At 40.2% G+C, this 18,086-nt stretch overlaps 1 protein-coding gene across 1 annotated transcript in view; it reads right to left on the reverse strand.

Moving 5' to 3' along the window:
* The window catches only part of ADAMTS9 (ADAM metallopeptidase with thrombospondin type 1 motif 9), a 162,659-nt gene that overhangs the window by 60,636 nt on the left and 83,937 nt on the right, over positions 1-18,086 (reverse strand). The window contains exons 24-28 of the mRNA XM_052658936.1: positions 17,256-17,360; positions 16,950-17,117; positions 14,670-14,939; positions 9,857-10,018; positions 6,968-7,144 (exon numbers count right to left, since the gene is read on the reverse strand). Of these exons, the coding sequence (XP_052514896.1) occupies positions 6,968-7,144; positions 9,857-10,018; positions 14,670-14,939; positions 16,950-17,117; positions 17,256-17,360 (882 nt within the window). The remainder of the gene's footprint in view (positions 1-6,967; positions 7,145-9,856; positions 10,019-14,669; positions 14,940-16,949; positions 17,118-17,255; positions 17,361-18,086) is intronic.

Below are 18,086 nucleotides of genomic sequence, written 5' to 3' on the forward strand. Positions count from 1 at the left end.
ATATGGAAGAGAGACTATTTGGAAAGAGAACGTATCCATCATCATAGTTATTGGACTGTTTTGGCCAGAGCATAACTTCATTCTAATAAGAGCTAGGGGATGCAGGCCTCACTAAGAATGGTGACTTTGTAGGTTCAGCCTATATTGATTGTTTTCCATACTACTTCCTGCTCCTTTCTTGGCTGCCAATGAATGCTCTATTTTATACATTTCTGGAAAGGGGTCTTGTAGTGATTAAAACGATCCATGAAAACAATCCCACTTTAGAGCAAACAAGAAGAGCAAGGAGCGAAGATGGCAGTATGGCAACCCACACATTTCAGATCTTTTTATTGGTACCTAACAAAGGGGGGAATGTACCCTCAGCCACAACTTCCCATGTGGGTGTGGAGGCTCATGGGCCCCTGCAGGGAGAGGCAGAAGGCCAGGCCCTCTACTTATCCTGACTCTTAGACCCCTGAACTCATGTCTGGGTTCTAATGAAAAGATGAACAGAAACATACTTCCTGATAAAAGGTTTTTAAATGTTCCATGCCATCAGCAAGTGAGCATTTATCACTGAAAATTTACTCGGTGATTGCACATTGAAAAAGAAAGACAAGATCAATAATTTATATTTATTGAACAAAGATCATTAGCAACCATGAAGATACACACGCACATACACACACACACACACATATATATATCCTAATAGCAACTTTTATTTTTATGGTTGTAGTGAGGCTGTCAGGAAAAAATTGTCAGTTCTTTACATGTTAAACTTTATTTAATACCAAATTTTCTCTCTTCCCAGTAGAATCAATAGCTCTGATTGTGCATTGCTATATCCTCCGCATCCCAGAAGAGACTAGCCCCACAGTAGGCAAATAAAAAGTATTAGCTGAAAAATTAATGACTTCTTTTTTGAAGGAATGACCTGGAGTCTTTTACTCCCTCCTCATAAAATAAATCTTCCTCAACCACGTTTAATAATCAGGATTCCCTCCCAGCCAATTAGACTTGGACTCAGCCTCTACCTCCCACTCCACATTCCAAAGTTTCCATTTGTGTCCATTCCAGGAGGGCAACTCCCTGACCTGAGTCAGGGGGAGGAGCTACACTCCTCAGGGTCTAATGTCTCTCTACCCTTGCCCCCATTCCCACCTTTGGACTTTTTAAAACTGTAAGAACAGAAATCTGTCAAGCAATCATGAAATATCAGCTGTCAGAAAGCACGAACAGAATCTGACAAGCATACAATCACTGTAAATACTAAAAAAAAAAAAAAAAAAAAGTCCAGTTAAGTTTTATCTCCAATGAAACAGATGCAAGGACAGTGTGTTCTGCGGTTTTTAAGTACATGTGAGATGAGTGGTTTATAGAGTCTTAATCTACTCTGAGTTCAAATAAATTTTATAATTTCATATATTGTAATGTTTCCATTAAAAAACTATCTTATTTCTATACTCTATATTGATAGAGCCAAATAATGTGTTTCTTTTTAAAAAAGATACTAGCAGAATGTTTAAGATATATCTGCATTAGTAAAAAGATTCTTATTTTTATAAAAAATGCATTCATATTTAATATGATATTCCTTGTAGCCAAAATCTTTATATCATCATCTGAATCGGCTATTAATATTAGATATTTCAAAAATAAAAGTGAGAGATGTTCTGCCATTCCCTAAACACAGTCAGTTATTGGAAGTGTTCAGAGCTGCTGGTTATGGGAATTTACCAATAAGAGTTATAAATTCAGATTTTCTATTGATGGAGTCAAATGGACATCAATATTAGCTAAAAAATGTTAAGTTTAGATGGAGGGTGAGTTTCAGCAATATCTGTTTATTGAGTATAAGCAGGAGTTTAAAAAAATTCACTCTGAACATAACCTGTTTCTTTCTACCAAAATAAATAGGATTAATATAGTCAAGCATACTGACACTGGGAGACACTACTTTGGGAAAGATCCCTGGTGTTCTCCTTACTGGCTGCAAGTAATAAAAAAATTCTTATCACTAAAGTACTCAATAGATTATCACACATTCAAATGGATTCATAAAAACACCTCTCTCAACATGGTCACATGGGGGCTAAATGTGACACCAATTACCTTAGCCTGATTTGGTACATAATAAATACTGAGTCAACGCTAGCGAGCATCTTCTGCTTTGGAGATGTTATCTTATACAGCGCCTCCTTAAAAAAAAAACCCTCAAATGCATATAAAGTGAAAGTGAAAGTGAAGTCACTCAGTCGTGTCCGACTCTTTGTGACTCCATGGACTGTAGCCCATCAGACTTCTCCATCCATGGGGTTTTCCAGGCAAGAATACTGGAGTGGGTTGCCATTTCCTTCTCCAGGGGGTCTTCCCCACCCAGGGATCAAACCAGGTCTCCTGAATTGAAGGCAGTCACTTAACCCTCTGAGCCACCAGGGAAGTCCTCAAATGCATATAGGGAGCTCCTTATTTTGGTCTTTCCCCTTCAAATACCATAAGAAACTACAGCACAAAATGGAGGCTCAGTAGGGCAATGTGGAATCAGTAGAGATCTGAGGTCATCTTTATGATTTATCACGTTTTGAAAAGTACAGGTTCTCTTAAATCTTACAAGTTTATGGTTGTTTTCTTTATTTTTCTTTAATGAGAAATGCTTCTGATACGTATTACAGGTGAACAAGTCACAAAATTGACAAATGTTCTAAGTCTTTTACAGTTATCCGAACAAAAAGAATAAGTTATGATCAAATTGGTGTGCATTAGGGTAAGCTTTTCCCAGTACCTGGCTCCTCTGACATGTTCAGAACCATTTCTCCTAATTACCTGTTTTGACTTCTGGCTATGCCTTATCATTATCTATAAATTCAATAAATAGCATACATATTTCATAGTTGAGACTTAATGAATCAGGACAACAGTATTAGAAAAGAAAAGAAAAAAAGCAACAAAATGTTAAGCCTCTTATATTTTTGTTTATATCACTAAGCATCATTTCCAAATTCAGAAATATTTTTTAAAGTATCCCTTTAAAATACACATTTTAAACTATCCAATTACATAAAGCTTGCCACATGTTTACTCAGATTTGGGAGAGAGATAGTACAGGTTGGGAGAGATTTACAAAATTAAAAAGTGTCTTTTTAAAACCAAAGGAAACATATACACGCAGTTCTAAGCACACAGCCTATTTGTCTTTACAGTCTGCTGATAAACACTGATTTTTAAACATTGTATATAAAATTAAATAACATGGAAAAAATAAATATGCTTTATTATATAAACACATAGAAATCTGTACTGCTCAAAATATTCAGATAACACGAGGCTTGGTTGCTTAAAATTGTACTCAGAAAGTATGGTAGTGATATTTACAGTTTTTATTTTTCCTAGATAGATGCAGTGAGGTGATAAAACACTGATGTCAGACATTTTCTCGACCTACCTACAGAAGCTGCAAACTTTCATATGAAAATGAGGTAGACAAATTCATAAATTGACCAGGCAGAAACAAAAGCACAGTTCCTTCGTGAGCCCATAAATTCTCATTATTTGGGTTGACAGGCATTATTCCAAAGCACCTAAAGCAAGGCTCAGAGAATACTTTTAAGTTTGTCAGGAAAAAATTCACACAAGCAATTCCTCCTAAGGAGAACCATGGCCTCCAAGGCAGTCAGCAAACAGATATACCTGTGGTAAGTGGCTTCAATCAGGTCTGATTCTTTGCAATCCTATGGACTGTAGCCCGCCAGGCTCCTCTGTCCATGGGATTTCCCAGGCAAGAATACTGGAGTGGGTTGCCATGCCCTCCTCCAGGGGATCTTCCTGATCCAGGGATTATTGAACCCAGGTCTTTTATGTCTCCTGCATTGAAAGACAGGTTGTTTACCACTAGTGCCAATGGGGCAATGCAAAAAAGGAAAGCTAGACGACCATCTTGGACAGATTAGCAACCTTTTCAACTTTCGTTCTCTCAAAGTGGCTTTCTTTAGAATGCTACAGAGTTTTAACCCACTCCTCACTATAGTTTGACAGCTCTCTTTCCAATTTATCCCTCTAGCCACAGGATGTGTGCATGCAATAGGCAAATCAGTGTTAAGAACCTTATTTCAAAAACAAAACATTGCCAAGTCAGAGTGCAAGGACGCATTCAAAACAGGACAGAAAAGACAAAATCTAGGGAAGATGTTTTCAACAATCATGATTCTAAATCTCTGGTGATTTGAGCCAGAACTAACAGCCTTAAAATGGGTACTTGAACCCTACATTCACAGAAGCTTCATTTTAGAGTCTGGAAACTGTGCTAACAGCCATTTGGAGTTTCTTTGCTAAATATTGCTCCTTAGTAACAATTGTTAGACTAGGCTATCTTTATTTCGACCTTGGAAAAGACCTACTCACACAGCAGTAGTTGCTTCTCAACACTATCTCCTGTGTAGGGGTACTTGGGATAAGAAAGCAACTCGGCCAGAGGGGGACTAATGCCTACCCTTGGTCTCTAATAAATCTAGTTTGCTTTCTCTTGAAAGCAACATGTTAGCACCTCCAATATAGTTTTTTTTTTGTTGTTAATGTCACTGTTAGTTACAATGATGAAGCACCATAGAAGTGGCTTATGGCTATCAACACAGTTCACTGAGGTATGCTTCAATTTAGAATTACTAAGAAATGGTACCAAAGCATCCATAAAAATCAATATACAAGTAAAATACAAATCCTACCATAAGAATCTGAAAGGCTGCCCTTGCATAATTTAAGTCATATATTACAAATGGATTTATTTAAATAAAACGCTTTTGATTTAGCTGATTTTCAAAAATCACCATGAAAAATCTTGTAAAAGCGGCCTTGCTCCCACGCTGCAGAGGCATTTGAATATATATCTGAATAATGATTACTTTATAAAGGCGAAGGCAAAGTCACTCAGTCGTGTCTGATTCTTTGCGACCCCATGGACTGTAGCCCACCAGGCTCCTCCATCCATGGAATTTTCTAGGCAAGAGTACTGGAGTGGGGTGCCATTTCCTTCTCCAGGGGATCTTCCCGACCCGGGGATTGAACCCGGGTCTCCCGCATTGCAGGCAGACGCTTTACCGTCTGAGCCACCAGGGAATCCCATTTACTTTATAAAGGAAGTGCTAAAATCATATAGGCAGCAAAAGCATTTTCAAAATCCATGTACTTGCTTTGGTGCATTACAGAGCATTTAGAATCTCTCTCTCCTTTTCACTGTGTGTTGCATAAAACTATGTGCAGCCCCAAGAACAAGCACTATAATAAGAAAAACTTAAAATCTTTGGTTAAATGATTTAGAAGATCATGTTTTAAAACTTAAGCATTTAAACTCTTAAAGTATCTATGGGAGAGGGTGGCAATCCAGTGGAAAAGAAATTAAACTGTGTTTAGAAAGTGTTCAAGAAAGAGAATGCCATGGTAACAAATATATATATATGATATAATATATTGTATATATATTATATACAATATATAATGTATAATAATAATATATTATTATATATTATATATATACACATATTCTGAGGGTTAGGAGATGTTTTTTGGTGAATATTAAAGAAACACAACTTTTTGGAGAGCAACTATATATTTTGATATATACTACAGTGTGGTGTTGGTATTGGCTAAGTGAAAAGGATGAAACTATAATGGGCTCAAGAGGGAAAATTTCATGAAAAATAATATGTGACAGGTGGCTTAGGGAAGCTTGAATGTCAGAAGATGTTCTTGACATTCTAAGGTTATTTCTGATCTTTTTTCAAACGTTCATTTAGGGAGAGTGCCAATATCGCAGACAAAATACTCTTGGTGAACAGTACATCTGAACTGCCCTTAAATAAAATCCTTATAGCCCAGATAAATAGTACTACTTGAGATAATGTGCTAATTCTTCTAGATTTTTACTTAACACAGAGTATAGTAGTTATGCAGCTAGTATTCTACTTATAGATACAACCTCCAACCTTGAAACCTTTGACTCTTAGAAGTGTCAACAGATTAGTAGCCATGTCAGATCAGTTAATCTGCTCTTTAGCTGCTTTCAGGAATGGTTAAGGTTTTTTCTCAGAACCCTATAGAACAAAAAGAGGCTTTTGGATATGAATTCACATAATATTAATTCAGCTTCAGTGCAATTAATGCATTCACAGGAAAGTTTACTCTATTTACATGAAACAACCCTAATGGCTCCATACCTGTGGCACCATTTAGCCACAGTATTGTTTTGACACAGCTGATCCTTCTGTTTGCCAAGATTTGCCCCAGAAGTTTGCATAGTATTTATAGAGCCAAATCTGTCTCACAATGTTGTTTAAAAGCAGATGACAAAGGAAGCCTAGGACCAAAGGAAAAACCGGTCTCAAACGGACTTTGTGTCTTGATAGAAGAGAGAACATTTTAGATGCCTTGAATGGCATCAGGTCACTGAGTCCACTGTTTGTCTTTGGAATTTTCACTTGATTTTATGGGCACAGCCTTTTTGGTGATTGTGTTGAGAGCTGTACCCGAGTCACACAGGCAAAGTATAATCACTGAATCAAAAATTGCTTTGGCCTCAATAAGCAGGTATCTTTCCGCCAAAGTCAATACCACCAGCTCAGAAAAGGAAAGAGTATCTGCTTCTGAGTTGTCTGCTTAAATCACTTTGGAGTTTAAAAATGGCACGGAGTTTCTTAAAAAAAACACACACAAACACAAACATATATAGTCTAGTTATAGGAAAGGATGCTACTTTTTGGCATTGGCAAAGGGCCTGTACGAGGTACATATATCCTGTAAAGTCACTTTGGCAATATCATTTAAAAAAATGAATTTTGTTGCATGTCAATATGAAGAAAAGAAGAGACTGTGTATAGTACAGTTCCAGGGATGCCCTTGTGAGGAGGACAATCTGTCTCAAAGCAGTGACCCAGAGCACCTTGGAATTGGAGTGTTAGTTTTAGTTAGGAAACATGAATAGTTAGGGCCGTACCGAACTCCAAGGGCCAGCACTCCAGGCAGCATCTTGAGGACAAGCGTGTGTGTTACATTGCTCTCGATCTGGAGGCTTGTCAAGAATTTCACAGCTCAGATCCGGAAATCGTTCCCCGCTGGGCCTCTGACAGACCACCAACCTTGTTCTCAAGCCTCCACCACACAGCTTAGTACACTGGAAGAAGAGAAGGGAAGGCTGCAGTTATTCTGTCTGAACAGCCAGTGGCAAATTTTCTTTCCCCATGACAAAAATGTTTTAACCAAGATAGATTATGGCACCAGGCAAGATAAGCCTATAGGAGAATGAAGCTGAATTACCAAAAGTAATATATACAGCAGACTGGAGTCCTGTCCTTTCATGATGTGCATGTGTGTGTGTGTGTGTGTGTGTGTGTGTGTGTGCGTGTGTGTGTCAGTTGCTTAGTTGTGTCTGACTCTTTGTGATCCCATGGACTGTAGCCTGTCAGGCTCTTCAGTCCATGTGATTTCCCAGGCAAGAATACTGGAGTGGGCATCCACTCCCTTCTCCAGGGATCTTCCCGACCCAGGGTTTGAACCTGGGTCTCCCATACTGTGGGCAGATTCTTTACCATCTGAGCCACCAGGGAAGCCCCCTTGCATGGTAGCTATTGTTTATTAAGCATTTGCTCTTCATCTGTACTAAATGCTAATATATATATTATCTCATCAACAGGAGAGTATAATTATATGGGGTAACTGAGCTTAAGAGAGCATAACTTGATTAAGGTCAATTCAGCAGCAGGTGTCCAGGATAAGATTACAGCCTTTTCTTTCAGGTATTCAAAACCCAAAATCAAAGAAACAGATAAAAATCTAAAAACCACTTAGTACTAAATCAAGGATATAATGACTGAGCTGGTGACAACCTCTAGGAAGTTGTCACCAACCTCTTGGCTATTCTGCGACTCCAGTCTCCATAGACCTTTCTGATGTCCAAATATTTTATGCTATCTCTGAATCTGAGGATAATGATGGCATTCCCCTAGGATGAGTCAACAGTGTGGTGGGAACGCTGGATATGGTTCTGACTGTTGGCTGGACCCACGCTTCTGAGGCAGGAACAAGTTGTATTTCTTGGACAGTACCACGGAGCTCACATCCAGGAACACTGACTGTTCCCCTGCTGTGTCAAGGCCAGATCTCCCATGGAATTTGGAATGATCTGGTCCGTGCTGACAGCCAGCATCCCAGCAAATGCGTGTACTCTCCTGGCTTCAATCCAATTACAGAAGCTTACGCACAGGCCCCATGGGACAGAGCTTTATGAGGAGTTTCAGGAAACCCACAATATATGCGTCTCCAAACCTGACTTCCCTTTTCCGGTCTTTCAGCAAAGCCCTCCAGAATGACATACTATCAACAAAAGTTACCAAAACTCTGTTATGAGTGCCTATGACTACTTTACGTGAATGAAAGCATGAAACGTGGACACGGGACTTCGATTAGCCAGGGGTGTAGACTAACATGCCCTTCCATCTCATATGTCTCTGTTCCCCTCTTGGTGGGCGTAGGGGGCCTCCATGATGTTAATCCTTGTGTTTTATTTTATAAATTTTATAGTCAAGACAGAACAATTCAACAAACTCTAAGTACGTGCTCTCCCTGTGGATTCAAGAGTAGAAATATATATTCTTTTTTAATTAAATACAAAACAAAAAACATCTAAGTCCTACACATGATAGTGGCTTAAAACTCATTCAATAATACAGTCATACTAATGATTATTATTACTAGTAATAATACTGATTATCATTATTATAATAGCAGCTATGATTGAAGGCTATGGGCTAGGTTTTGACATGCACTATCTCATATAATGGCATGAATATTATGAAGTGGGTGCCATTATTTATTCTCATGTACAGATGAGAATACAGATATTTGGCAAAGTTATATTATTTGTCAACGCCACAGAGCTTGTAAGAGCCAGGGCTGGGACGGGGGCCCAGTTTTGTCTGCTCCAAATATTCTGCGGCCTTTCATCAATCATAGCTGACAATCTTTTTTTTATTATTATTAATTTTTATTGGCATGTAGCTGCCTTACAATTAGTAGTATAAAAGCAGTAGCTTTCGTGTTAGTTTCTGTTGTACAATGGAATGAATCAGTTATATGTTTACATATATCCCCTCTTTTTCGGATCTCCTTCCTGTTTAGGTCATTACAGAGCACTGCATAGAGTTCCCTGTGCTCTACAGTAGGTCCTCATTAGCTACCTTCTTTATACACAGTAGTGTATACACATCAATCCCAATCTCTCAATTCTTCCTCCCCACTCCCCTTGGTATCCATTCATTTGTTCTCTACCCCTGTGTCTCTATTTTCATAGCAAGCAATTCTTAAAAGGTTAAGAGCTGAAGAATTTCATTATTTGAGCTTATACAGCTAATTACTCACTTCTATGATTACAATGCATCACCCCTGATAAGAGTAACAGCTCCTAATTCCTGATGAACAATAGCTGGTTCATTACGAATTTGAAATATTGGGAGACACAATGCCATGAGAACAATGGTGCACCACAAACACCCCCAAATTATGAAGATGGCAAAACTTCCATTGATTAATTTAACACACATTTCCAGTCACTTTAAAAGCACCCATGTTTTAATCAGCAGAGGTTAACATTTTAAACTAGCATTATCTGTATTCTTTCCTAACATCTCTCCTATGTAGTCAAGCCATCTCTATATGGTAATAAATACACTTTTAAAATAGTCCAGAATTAAGATAGATCTCCTAGTTAATCTGAAATCAAGACGCTTTAACAAGAGCCAGTTCTTCTTCCTTCAAATAAACTATGAACAACAGCACTGTTTGGTATTTGCTTTTTCCCAAAGGATGTATAAGTGGAGTTTGCGCTCACCTCTCCCCAGCTGCCATAAGCCCACTGAGGGCAAGGGCCAGATTCGCAGGCTCTGTGCTCATCGGGTTTGATTCTCTCCACGCAGTCGTTGGCAGTGTACCCATTCTCATCCTGACACACAACAACACGCCGCTGGGACCCACCAGCACAGGTACTGGAACACTGAACACAGTAGACATTGGTCAGCAGGTTAATCCCCACCTCAGGCTCCACCTCGAGGACCCAGAAAGCAGCTGGCTGAAGGGTCAGAGACAAATGTGGCAGAACCACTCTCAAGTCGTCCACAATGGACAGAATGCAATCCTGAGCATCTCCCTTCCATGGAGCTGCTTAATGTTCAGGTCTTAGCAATATTTGGAGGGCAGAAACACCACTTCCCCTTGTGCATGTTAGGTCTCCGTAGGTGTTTAGGAACTGCCTAATGAGTGATCATGTCTTGTGATTTCCAGAGCAATCCAATTCCTCCTCTGCAACTCTGAGAGGTGCAGACGTACTGACTGACACCACAGTCTACTGGGAAATTCTTTCTCTTTTCAAAACTGCTAGCACTTATTTAGAACCAACATTTAACCTCCTTTTCAACACAGGGGTCAAATCACTTAAAAAATTGCCAGTTGTTGAAATTAAGCTTCTATACTAACTCCTTCAAGTAGCCAAGGAAAGCATCATGGAATGTCACTTACATATCATTTCCTTGCAGCTAACATTCCCTTCTTTCCCTTCACCTAGCTAATGTAGTGAGACTTGTTTTTCTTCTTTATTCTTATTCCCAATGAACTTGAATTCCATATTGACCAACTTCTCTTCAGGTGCATGAGCCCAGCCATGTCTCTCATAGTTGTCACAGAATTACGTTCGGCCTTCAGCTTATTTCCCACACAAGCTTCTCATAGCTCTCTTATTTATCTGCATCTTGAGTGTTTTTTTTCTCTTTCCATTTTTTCCTTATCTTTTAAACCCAATGTGTTCGCCAGTCTCCTTCACTCTGACCCTTAACTTGTAAAATCTGTTTGCCAGTAAAAAAACCATCAAGTCCTCTAAGCAGTGGAATTCCCACAACTTATCAAGTCTCAAACTGTATTTGCAACATTGTTTTGAGTTCCAGGTTCCAATGGTTGACATGTGCTATCAAACTCCAGCTCAAACTAGTGTTATTTAAAAATAACTGTGAATATCGCTCGTTGCTGGTCACCTTCTATATAAAGATGTGAAAAAGTGATTTACTTATTGTACTGGACTTTAGTTCAATTTCCCTGCCAATGTTGGTCAAATTATGAATGATTTTCAAATATACTGAGCTTAATTTTTTAAATGCAGAGCAGGAAAATAGATTTATTAATTCTGTCTGAGCAATTACTTAGGAAATTTTTGATTTAAAAAAATCCCACCTCTATTCTCTGAGGGTTCTGTTATAGTTACTCTAAACTTAAAAATACTTTTCTACTTTTAAACACCTTAATACATAAGAAACACAGAGAACTATTATTTTAATTGGCTTTGTTTGGGGCCAAGAACTCGAAATCTTAGGAAGGACCTTCAATAGCATAAAGAGATTTGGAATATATACTTTGGCCCTTGGATTTTTCCTTTGATAATAAAATCTTGATTCATCTGAGATAATAATCTCACCTGTGTTATTGTCCCCAATAAAATGATGTCTCCTCAGAACTTCAGTATCATACTTGTATCCCTAGTAGGTTCCACAGTGATGGTCACATGATTAGAGTTTCTGGAAGGAATAGTTTCATAAACCACAGGCTATCCTCCCTTCAATACGGCTGAGTGGAGCAAGGAAGCACAACGGATCCAGGGTCAACTTAATGCATTGGCTGCCCAGTGACCAGTCCAAAGCTTCCTACAGAGAATCTGACCAGAGACAGAGCTCAGCTGGGGGCCAAGCAATTGCACAGCACAGTCTAGAACTCGCACTGCACCAGTCTAAACCCAGGGTCAGCCAGGGTCTTTATACTCCCATATCCAGGTGAAATATTGTACATGATCTTTCTCCAAGTCCAATTTTGCCACATTTTTTAAAAAAAATTAATAGGGATTCTTCATTCCATTCCCATGTTGCAGAATTTCACTCTGGACTACTTTTGTTAACAATTTTCCTACCCTTTTTAGACCACATATTTTCCTAGGTAAACATTCCTTTGAACAAACCCTGTATCTATCATCCACACTCTACAAAACAAGAGAGAATGGCCATTAGGGAAGCAAGAGATGATGGATATCTGTTTTTTTTTTAACCTGCCTCATATATTTCCCATTGATATCAGGCAGGCTGGATTTTCCTTTAAGAAATCCATCAATGGACCTCACCTTAGTGGGACTGTATTTTTGGGGCGCCATGCCATGCTGTATGCAGGATCTTAGTTCCCTGACCAGGGATCGAACCTGTTCCCCTGCAGTGGAAGTTCGGAGTCTCAATTACTGGACTACCAGGGAAGTCCCAGTGGGACTATCTTTTAAGAAGTTCTACACTTTCCTGATCAAGGAGTAAGTAGAACTGGCTGAGCCAATCAGATTTTCCTGGGAATTTGAATCCTGAGCAGAGCAACCTGGGCGTGGTTCAGAGTGAAAAGGGTTTAAGAAATGATCTTAAAGATATTGTTCCATCTAGACTGGCAAACCACAGCCTCGGGGCCAAATCCACCCTGCCAGCTGCATTTATAACTAAAGCTTTATGGGAACACAGCCATGTCCACTTGTTTACATTTTGTCTATGCCTGCTTTTGTGCTAAGACAGCAGAGACTGTATGGTCCAGATGGCTGAAAATATTATCTGGCCCTTTGCAGAAAAAAATTTACCAAGCCCCAGTGAGATCCCTGAAGATGCTCTGGGCTCAGTCTCTGCTGGGGCTAAATGAACAGTTTCGCTTTCCCTTGAAAGAACAGGTTCCTTTTCTTTTGCTTGCAACCAGAGACCCCCAGTCGCTAACACTGAAAATCTCATAGAAGTTTTGAGTTTACACAAACACATCCTGGAAAATGAAGTTCTGATTCCAGAATCTACTGAAAATGCTAGATTCCCATTCTCTAGTGTTCATAATTCTCTGCTGCCTTTCCTGCTGTTGCAGGCAGGAAGAATCAAGCATCCCAAACCATGAAGAGATGCATACGCATGCCACACACTCCTGGGAGTAAGTCAGGCACGTCAAGCAAGAGCTGAAAAATCTCATCATCCACCTTCAGCCTCACTTAACTTAGAAAAAAAAAAAAATCCCCAAACAAAAAACAGGCACAATGAGGAGAAGAATGGTATTGCCCATTGCTGCAAAAAGGTTACTTAATCCTCCTTAATTGGGAACTCTGCCCACGGGCAGAATCATTCAATCTTAAAGGAATGCATTATCCACAAATGTAGTCCTAAATAAGAATAGCCTTCAATTTTTTTTTTAAGTTCTAATTTTATCATTAGAATACACATGTTTGAGCTGTGAATTTTTTCAACTAGAAAAATCATGGGACACTCAGTGATGACCTCGCTTGATCACTCTTTAATTTCATAGAACCCAAATTTCTTCTAACCTAGGCAAAAGAAGCTTCAAAGTGGAAAGAAAGGGAGGCGAATGAGGTGTTGAAGGTCCTGGGCAGATGTTCTGCTTACCATCAAGAGGTGCAGTGTATAAAAACCCTTAGGGCCCATCAACATCACAGGAAAGTTAGCCTAATTCATTGAAACATAACTATGGTGGAAAACTAACCGGTTCCTTCTAAAGCTTTTTAGTCCAGAAATAATTAAACACGGTTAGCAGTACTAGAAGGAAACAAATAATAAACAATTAAAAAGAAGACTTCATGAGAGATTAATAAACACCAAACTCCCCAAACCTCCCCCAGGATCTCCTGCTGCCCTACCCTTCCTGTAGCTCCTTTAGACATGTCCAGTATTCCAGAGTATAATTATTTTTTGGAAAACTGTTCAGTAAAAATTTCTAGAACTTTTGAGAGCATATTTTTCCTTTGAATGTTAAACACTATTTGTCACGTTCTTCCTAATTTGAAGGATAAAGATAATGGTAACAATAATCATCAACATTTAATTTTCACTCTATGGCAGGGAGAGTGTGAAACAGTATTTGTATTGCTTGATTTAATTCTTACAACAACCCAGCAAAGTCGCCACTATCATTAACTTTGCTTTAGAGATGATGAAACAGGCTCAAATTGGAAAGAGGACCAGCTGAAGACCCCAAAATTGGAAAGTGTAAGTCCTTGGATCAAACAGAGGCAACTTTTCTCAAAGCCTTTGCAATTAACCATTAAATGAGAGATTTTAATATTTTTAACCTTTGCAGTTAAAAATACCAATGGTATTTTTCCTCTAAACACAGATTTTACCCGGCTGAGTGTTTCTCTCCTAATCCGCTACTACAAATGGCATAGCAATTGTGCCACTTTAAGACTGCACTCATCTGGAAAATAGCAAGAAGGAAAATGACTTTCATTAAAAATTTCCTTTCAGAGAAGTTCTTCTGCCCTTTGAATTTTCCTTCAGGTAAGGAGGAGCCGTCTGCCAGCTCCAGGATCAATCATCATGGCCTTCACAGTACCTTCTAGGAAGCCACCTGATCAAGTCACCCAGCAGTGACACCCCCTCCTCCACCTGGTTAGAGGCTAAGGTAGCTTAGAGTTGTCTCAAGTGACACCTCTTGCGGGACTACAATTAACCCCAACAAATGAAAAATGCACATCAATCCCTCCTGAGATAAAAATGTTCCAGAGGTGTTTCTAGTCTGTTTCTCTCTGAGCACTATATCATGTGAAAGAGAAGAAGGCAAATTTGGGAAAGACTTGAGGGAATACTTACCGCTCCCCAGGGGCCTGTCCTCCACTGATTTCCTCCGAGCACGTGGGTGCGGCTAGGGCTGATGCTCCTGGGGTGATAGTCCTCATTCAGGAAAGGGTTCTGAGAAAGGTCTGTGTCTGGGGTCCACTGAGGGCATGGTGACATGGAACAGTCCTGGTCAGTTTCTGGGATATAATCTGGGTCGCACTCACTTTGATCGATCACGTGGTCACTGTAGTTGACACAGACCACTTGCCGGGTCGTCCTACCTTGCCCACATGTCACGGAGCACTACATTGGATGTTCAGAAAGGGAAAGAGAAAGGATATTCAGCCAGTTGCTCAGGCCAAAAACCTGGCATATATCCTGGAGGCTCAGATGGTAAAGAATCTGCCTGCACTGTGGGAGACCCGGTTTTCATCCCTGGGTCAGGAAGGTCACCTGGGGAAGGGAATGGCTACCCACTCCAGTATTCTTGCCTGGAGAATCCCATGAACAGAGGAGCCTGGAGGGCTGCAGTCCATGGGGTTACAAAGAGTCAGACATGACTGAGTGACTAACACTTTCACTTTTCACATCCCAGTCTCTCCCCTTTTCTTCCCACCACAAGGCCATTTCATGGAGAATGCCTGTTGTGGATATTCAAAATACACCCCCAATCAGCCACTTCCCATCATCTCTGCCATTGCCTCCCTGGTCCAGGTCACCACCTTCCCCCGCCAGGACTATTGCAGTGGCCTTTCAGCTGGGGTCCTGTTTGTAATCTTGATGCTTTCACCCACAATCCAAGTCTGTTATCCACAGATATGTTAACCATATCATAAACCATGACCCTTGCGAACAAAACTCAGATCATGTTATTCATCTAGTGACTGCCTAATTCACTGTGAGTCATGTCCAAAGTCCTTTCCTTGACCTGGTAGGCCCTTCATGATGTGGTCACTGGCTACCTTTTTGACACATCTCTTTTTATTCTCTATACACTACACTCCAGCCCCACTGACCTTATGGATGTTTTTTGACTAGGCCAAGAACACACCAATCTCAGGGTCTTTGCAGCCACTCTACTTTCCATTGCACAACACAGATATCCATGTGGCTCACTGCTTCACTTCATGCAAGCACTGGTCAGAGCAATGTGGGGATTTTTCTGACTACCTTGTCTAAAAGCACATTATCTCCTTTTCTCCGCCATCACTGTGCTTGACCTTTTTTCTAGTACTTATCAGTATCTGGTGCTGTATCATATATTTATATCATTATTTGCTCATTGACTGGAATTGCCACTGTCATGATCTTCATAAAGGCAAGGACTTTCTTATTTGTCAGTCACTGCCCTTTCTTAGTAAGTTTTACAAATACCTGGTGAGTAGACTGATGGATGTGAAAGACATCTGTGTGTGTATGTTTGGAAGCTCAGTGCACAAGAGTGAGGTTAGCTACCACTTACTGAGCACCTTCTTCATTCTAAGCATTTAACAGACAGACTCTCAAACAATTCTTATAATCTTATAAGCTATTCTTTTTTGTCTCTTTTGAGAGCAGAAGAAACTGAAGTTCAAGGATTTACACCAGACTGCTCAAGGTCATACAGCCAGTTAACATCAAGGTCTGGATGTTTACACAGCTCTCTCTGGATCCAAAGATTTGGATTTTCACAGTTTTGGATTTTCTTTCAGATTTCACATATGTATTAATGATGTTTATTGAGATATTCACCTCCATTCTCTTTACCTATCCTGAGCTTTGGATTTCCTGGACTCAGAAGCTTTTTGCAAGGCAGAAAGCAGCAGCTACCTGAAGACAAAGGCTTTTTCTATTTTTATAAAAGTCCACAGGTGCACAGAAGGCTGGATCCATAGCGTTAGCTGAGGATTCCCACTTCTTACTCTTGGCAGGGAAGCAGAGGCATAGGATTTCAGGGAACCATAGGATGTAGGAGGCATTCAGATTCAAGCTGAGGCTCCCCTTCACTCCTCTACTTCTCCCTGCCACTTCTGTCACTCCACAAGCCTGCTACATTCTAATGTGGCTTGGCTCAATTAAAACTGCATTTTTCAATCAGCCCAACAGGATGTGGGCTTAAGTAGACTGTAAATTAATTTACACATTTTGAAGAAATGTGCACTTCTTGCGCATCTGGCTATGATTCATACCAGCTGCACATACATGGAGAAAAATAACTCACAAACCAAAGTCCAATTCTAAAATAGTACTGATTGACCTTCTTGACCCATGACTAGTCATCCTTCTTACGGCTCCCCCAGTCCTCTCCCAATTCCAAAGAATTCACTTGCTTACAGGGTTCCAGTCCAGAGTCTTCCATTGCCCACAGGGAGTCACAGAACATTCCTCCTTTGCCACTGGTCTAGGCAGGGTCGCACAGGCACTGTCATCAGCCACAGAGCCGTCCTCATCCCGACAGCTGACATATCTCATCCGGGTACCTTTCCCACAAGTGGCTGAGCACTGGGTGTTGGGGTGAAATAATGCAGACAGGTTATTTGAAATGGTCATTCACTGGATAGTAACCTACTTCCTAAAGTCATGTCAGAGAATATCTGCCTCTCCTTCCACCCTCTCCACTTCTTCCATTGTACTTCTTACTGGAGTCCAGGACCCAAACCGCCACTGGGTCCTTGGCGCACTGTGTGTGCTTCTCCTTGCTTCTGGGGCAGCTGGGGGAGGCTGACAAGATGGCAATTCACAGTCCTAGAAGAGGATGGGAAGAAAGAGCCAAAGTTACCTTTCAGCCATGGCACATATGAATATAACTACTGATAATTCTAAGATCTCAGGCTTCAGTGTGATTTGGGGCAAGTCACATGACAAGTCACAGTACATCTTGGGCTTCCCTAGTGGCTCAGACGGTAAAGAATCCGCCTGCAATGTGGGAAAACTGGGATCAACCCCTGGGTTGAGAAGATCCCCTGGAGAAGGGAATGGCAACCCACTCCATTCTTGGTATTCTTGCCTGGAGAATTCCACGAACAGAGAAACCTGGTGGGTTACAGTCCATGGAGTTGCAAAGAGTCAGGGAAGACTGAGTGACTAACACTTTTATTTTCACATGACATCTCTCAGTTCCAACCACAAATTCAACTGTAAAATGGGATATAATCTGAGTCCCTTTGTGGGTGCCTTAATACAGAGCAGAAGTTTACTTTATGATTTTCTTTCTGTTTTCTTTGGCCATGCCTCATGCCACTTGCAATTTTAGTTTCCCAACCAGGGATTGAACCTGTGCCCCATGCAGTGGAAGCAGTAAGTCTTAACCAGTGGACCAGCAGGGAACTCCCTACTTCATGATTTTCAAAAGCATATTTATTTACCTATTTGTGTGAATAAAAATATTATAAAATGGCACATAATTTATGAAAAAGCAATATGCCCTTTTAAAATTATTGTTACTTAAAAACAAATTTTGAATGCCAAATT

This window comes from Budorcas taxicolor, chromosome 1 (genome assembly GCF_023091745.1).
Source record: "Budorcas taxicolor isolate Tak-1 chromosome 1, Takin1.1, whole genome shotgun sequence".
NCBI classification, from domain to species: Eukaryota; Metazoa; Chordata; class Mammalia; order Artiodactyla; family Bovidae; genus Budorcas; species Budorcas taxicolor.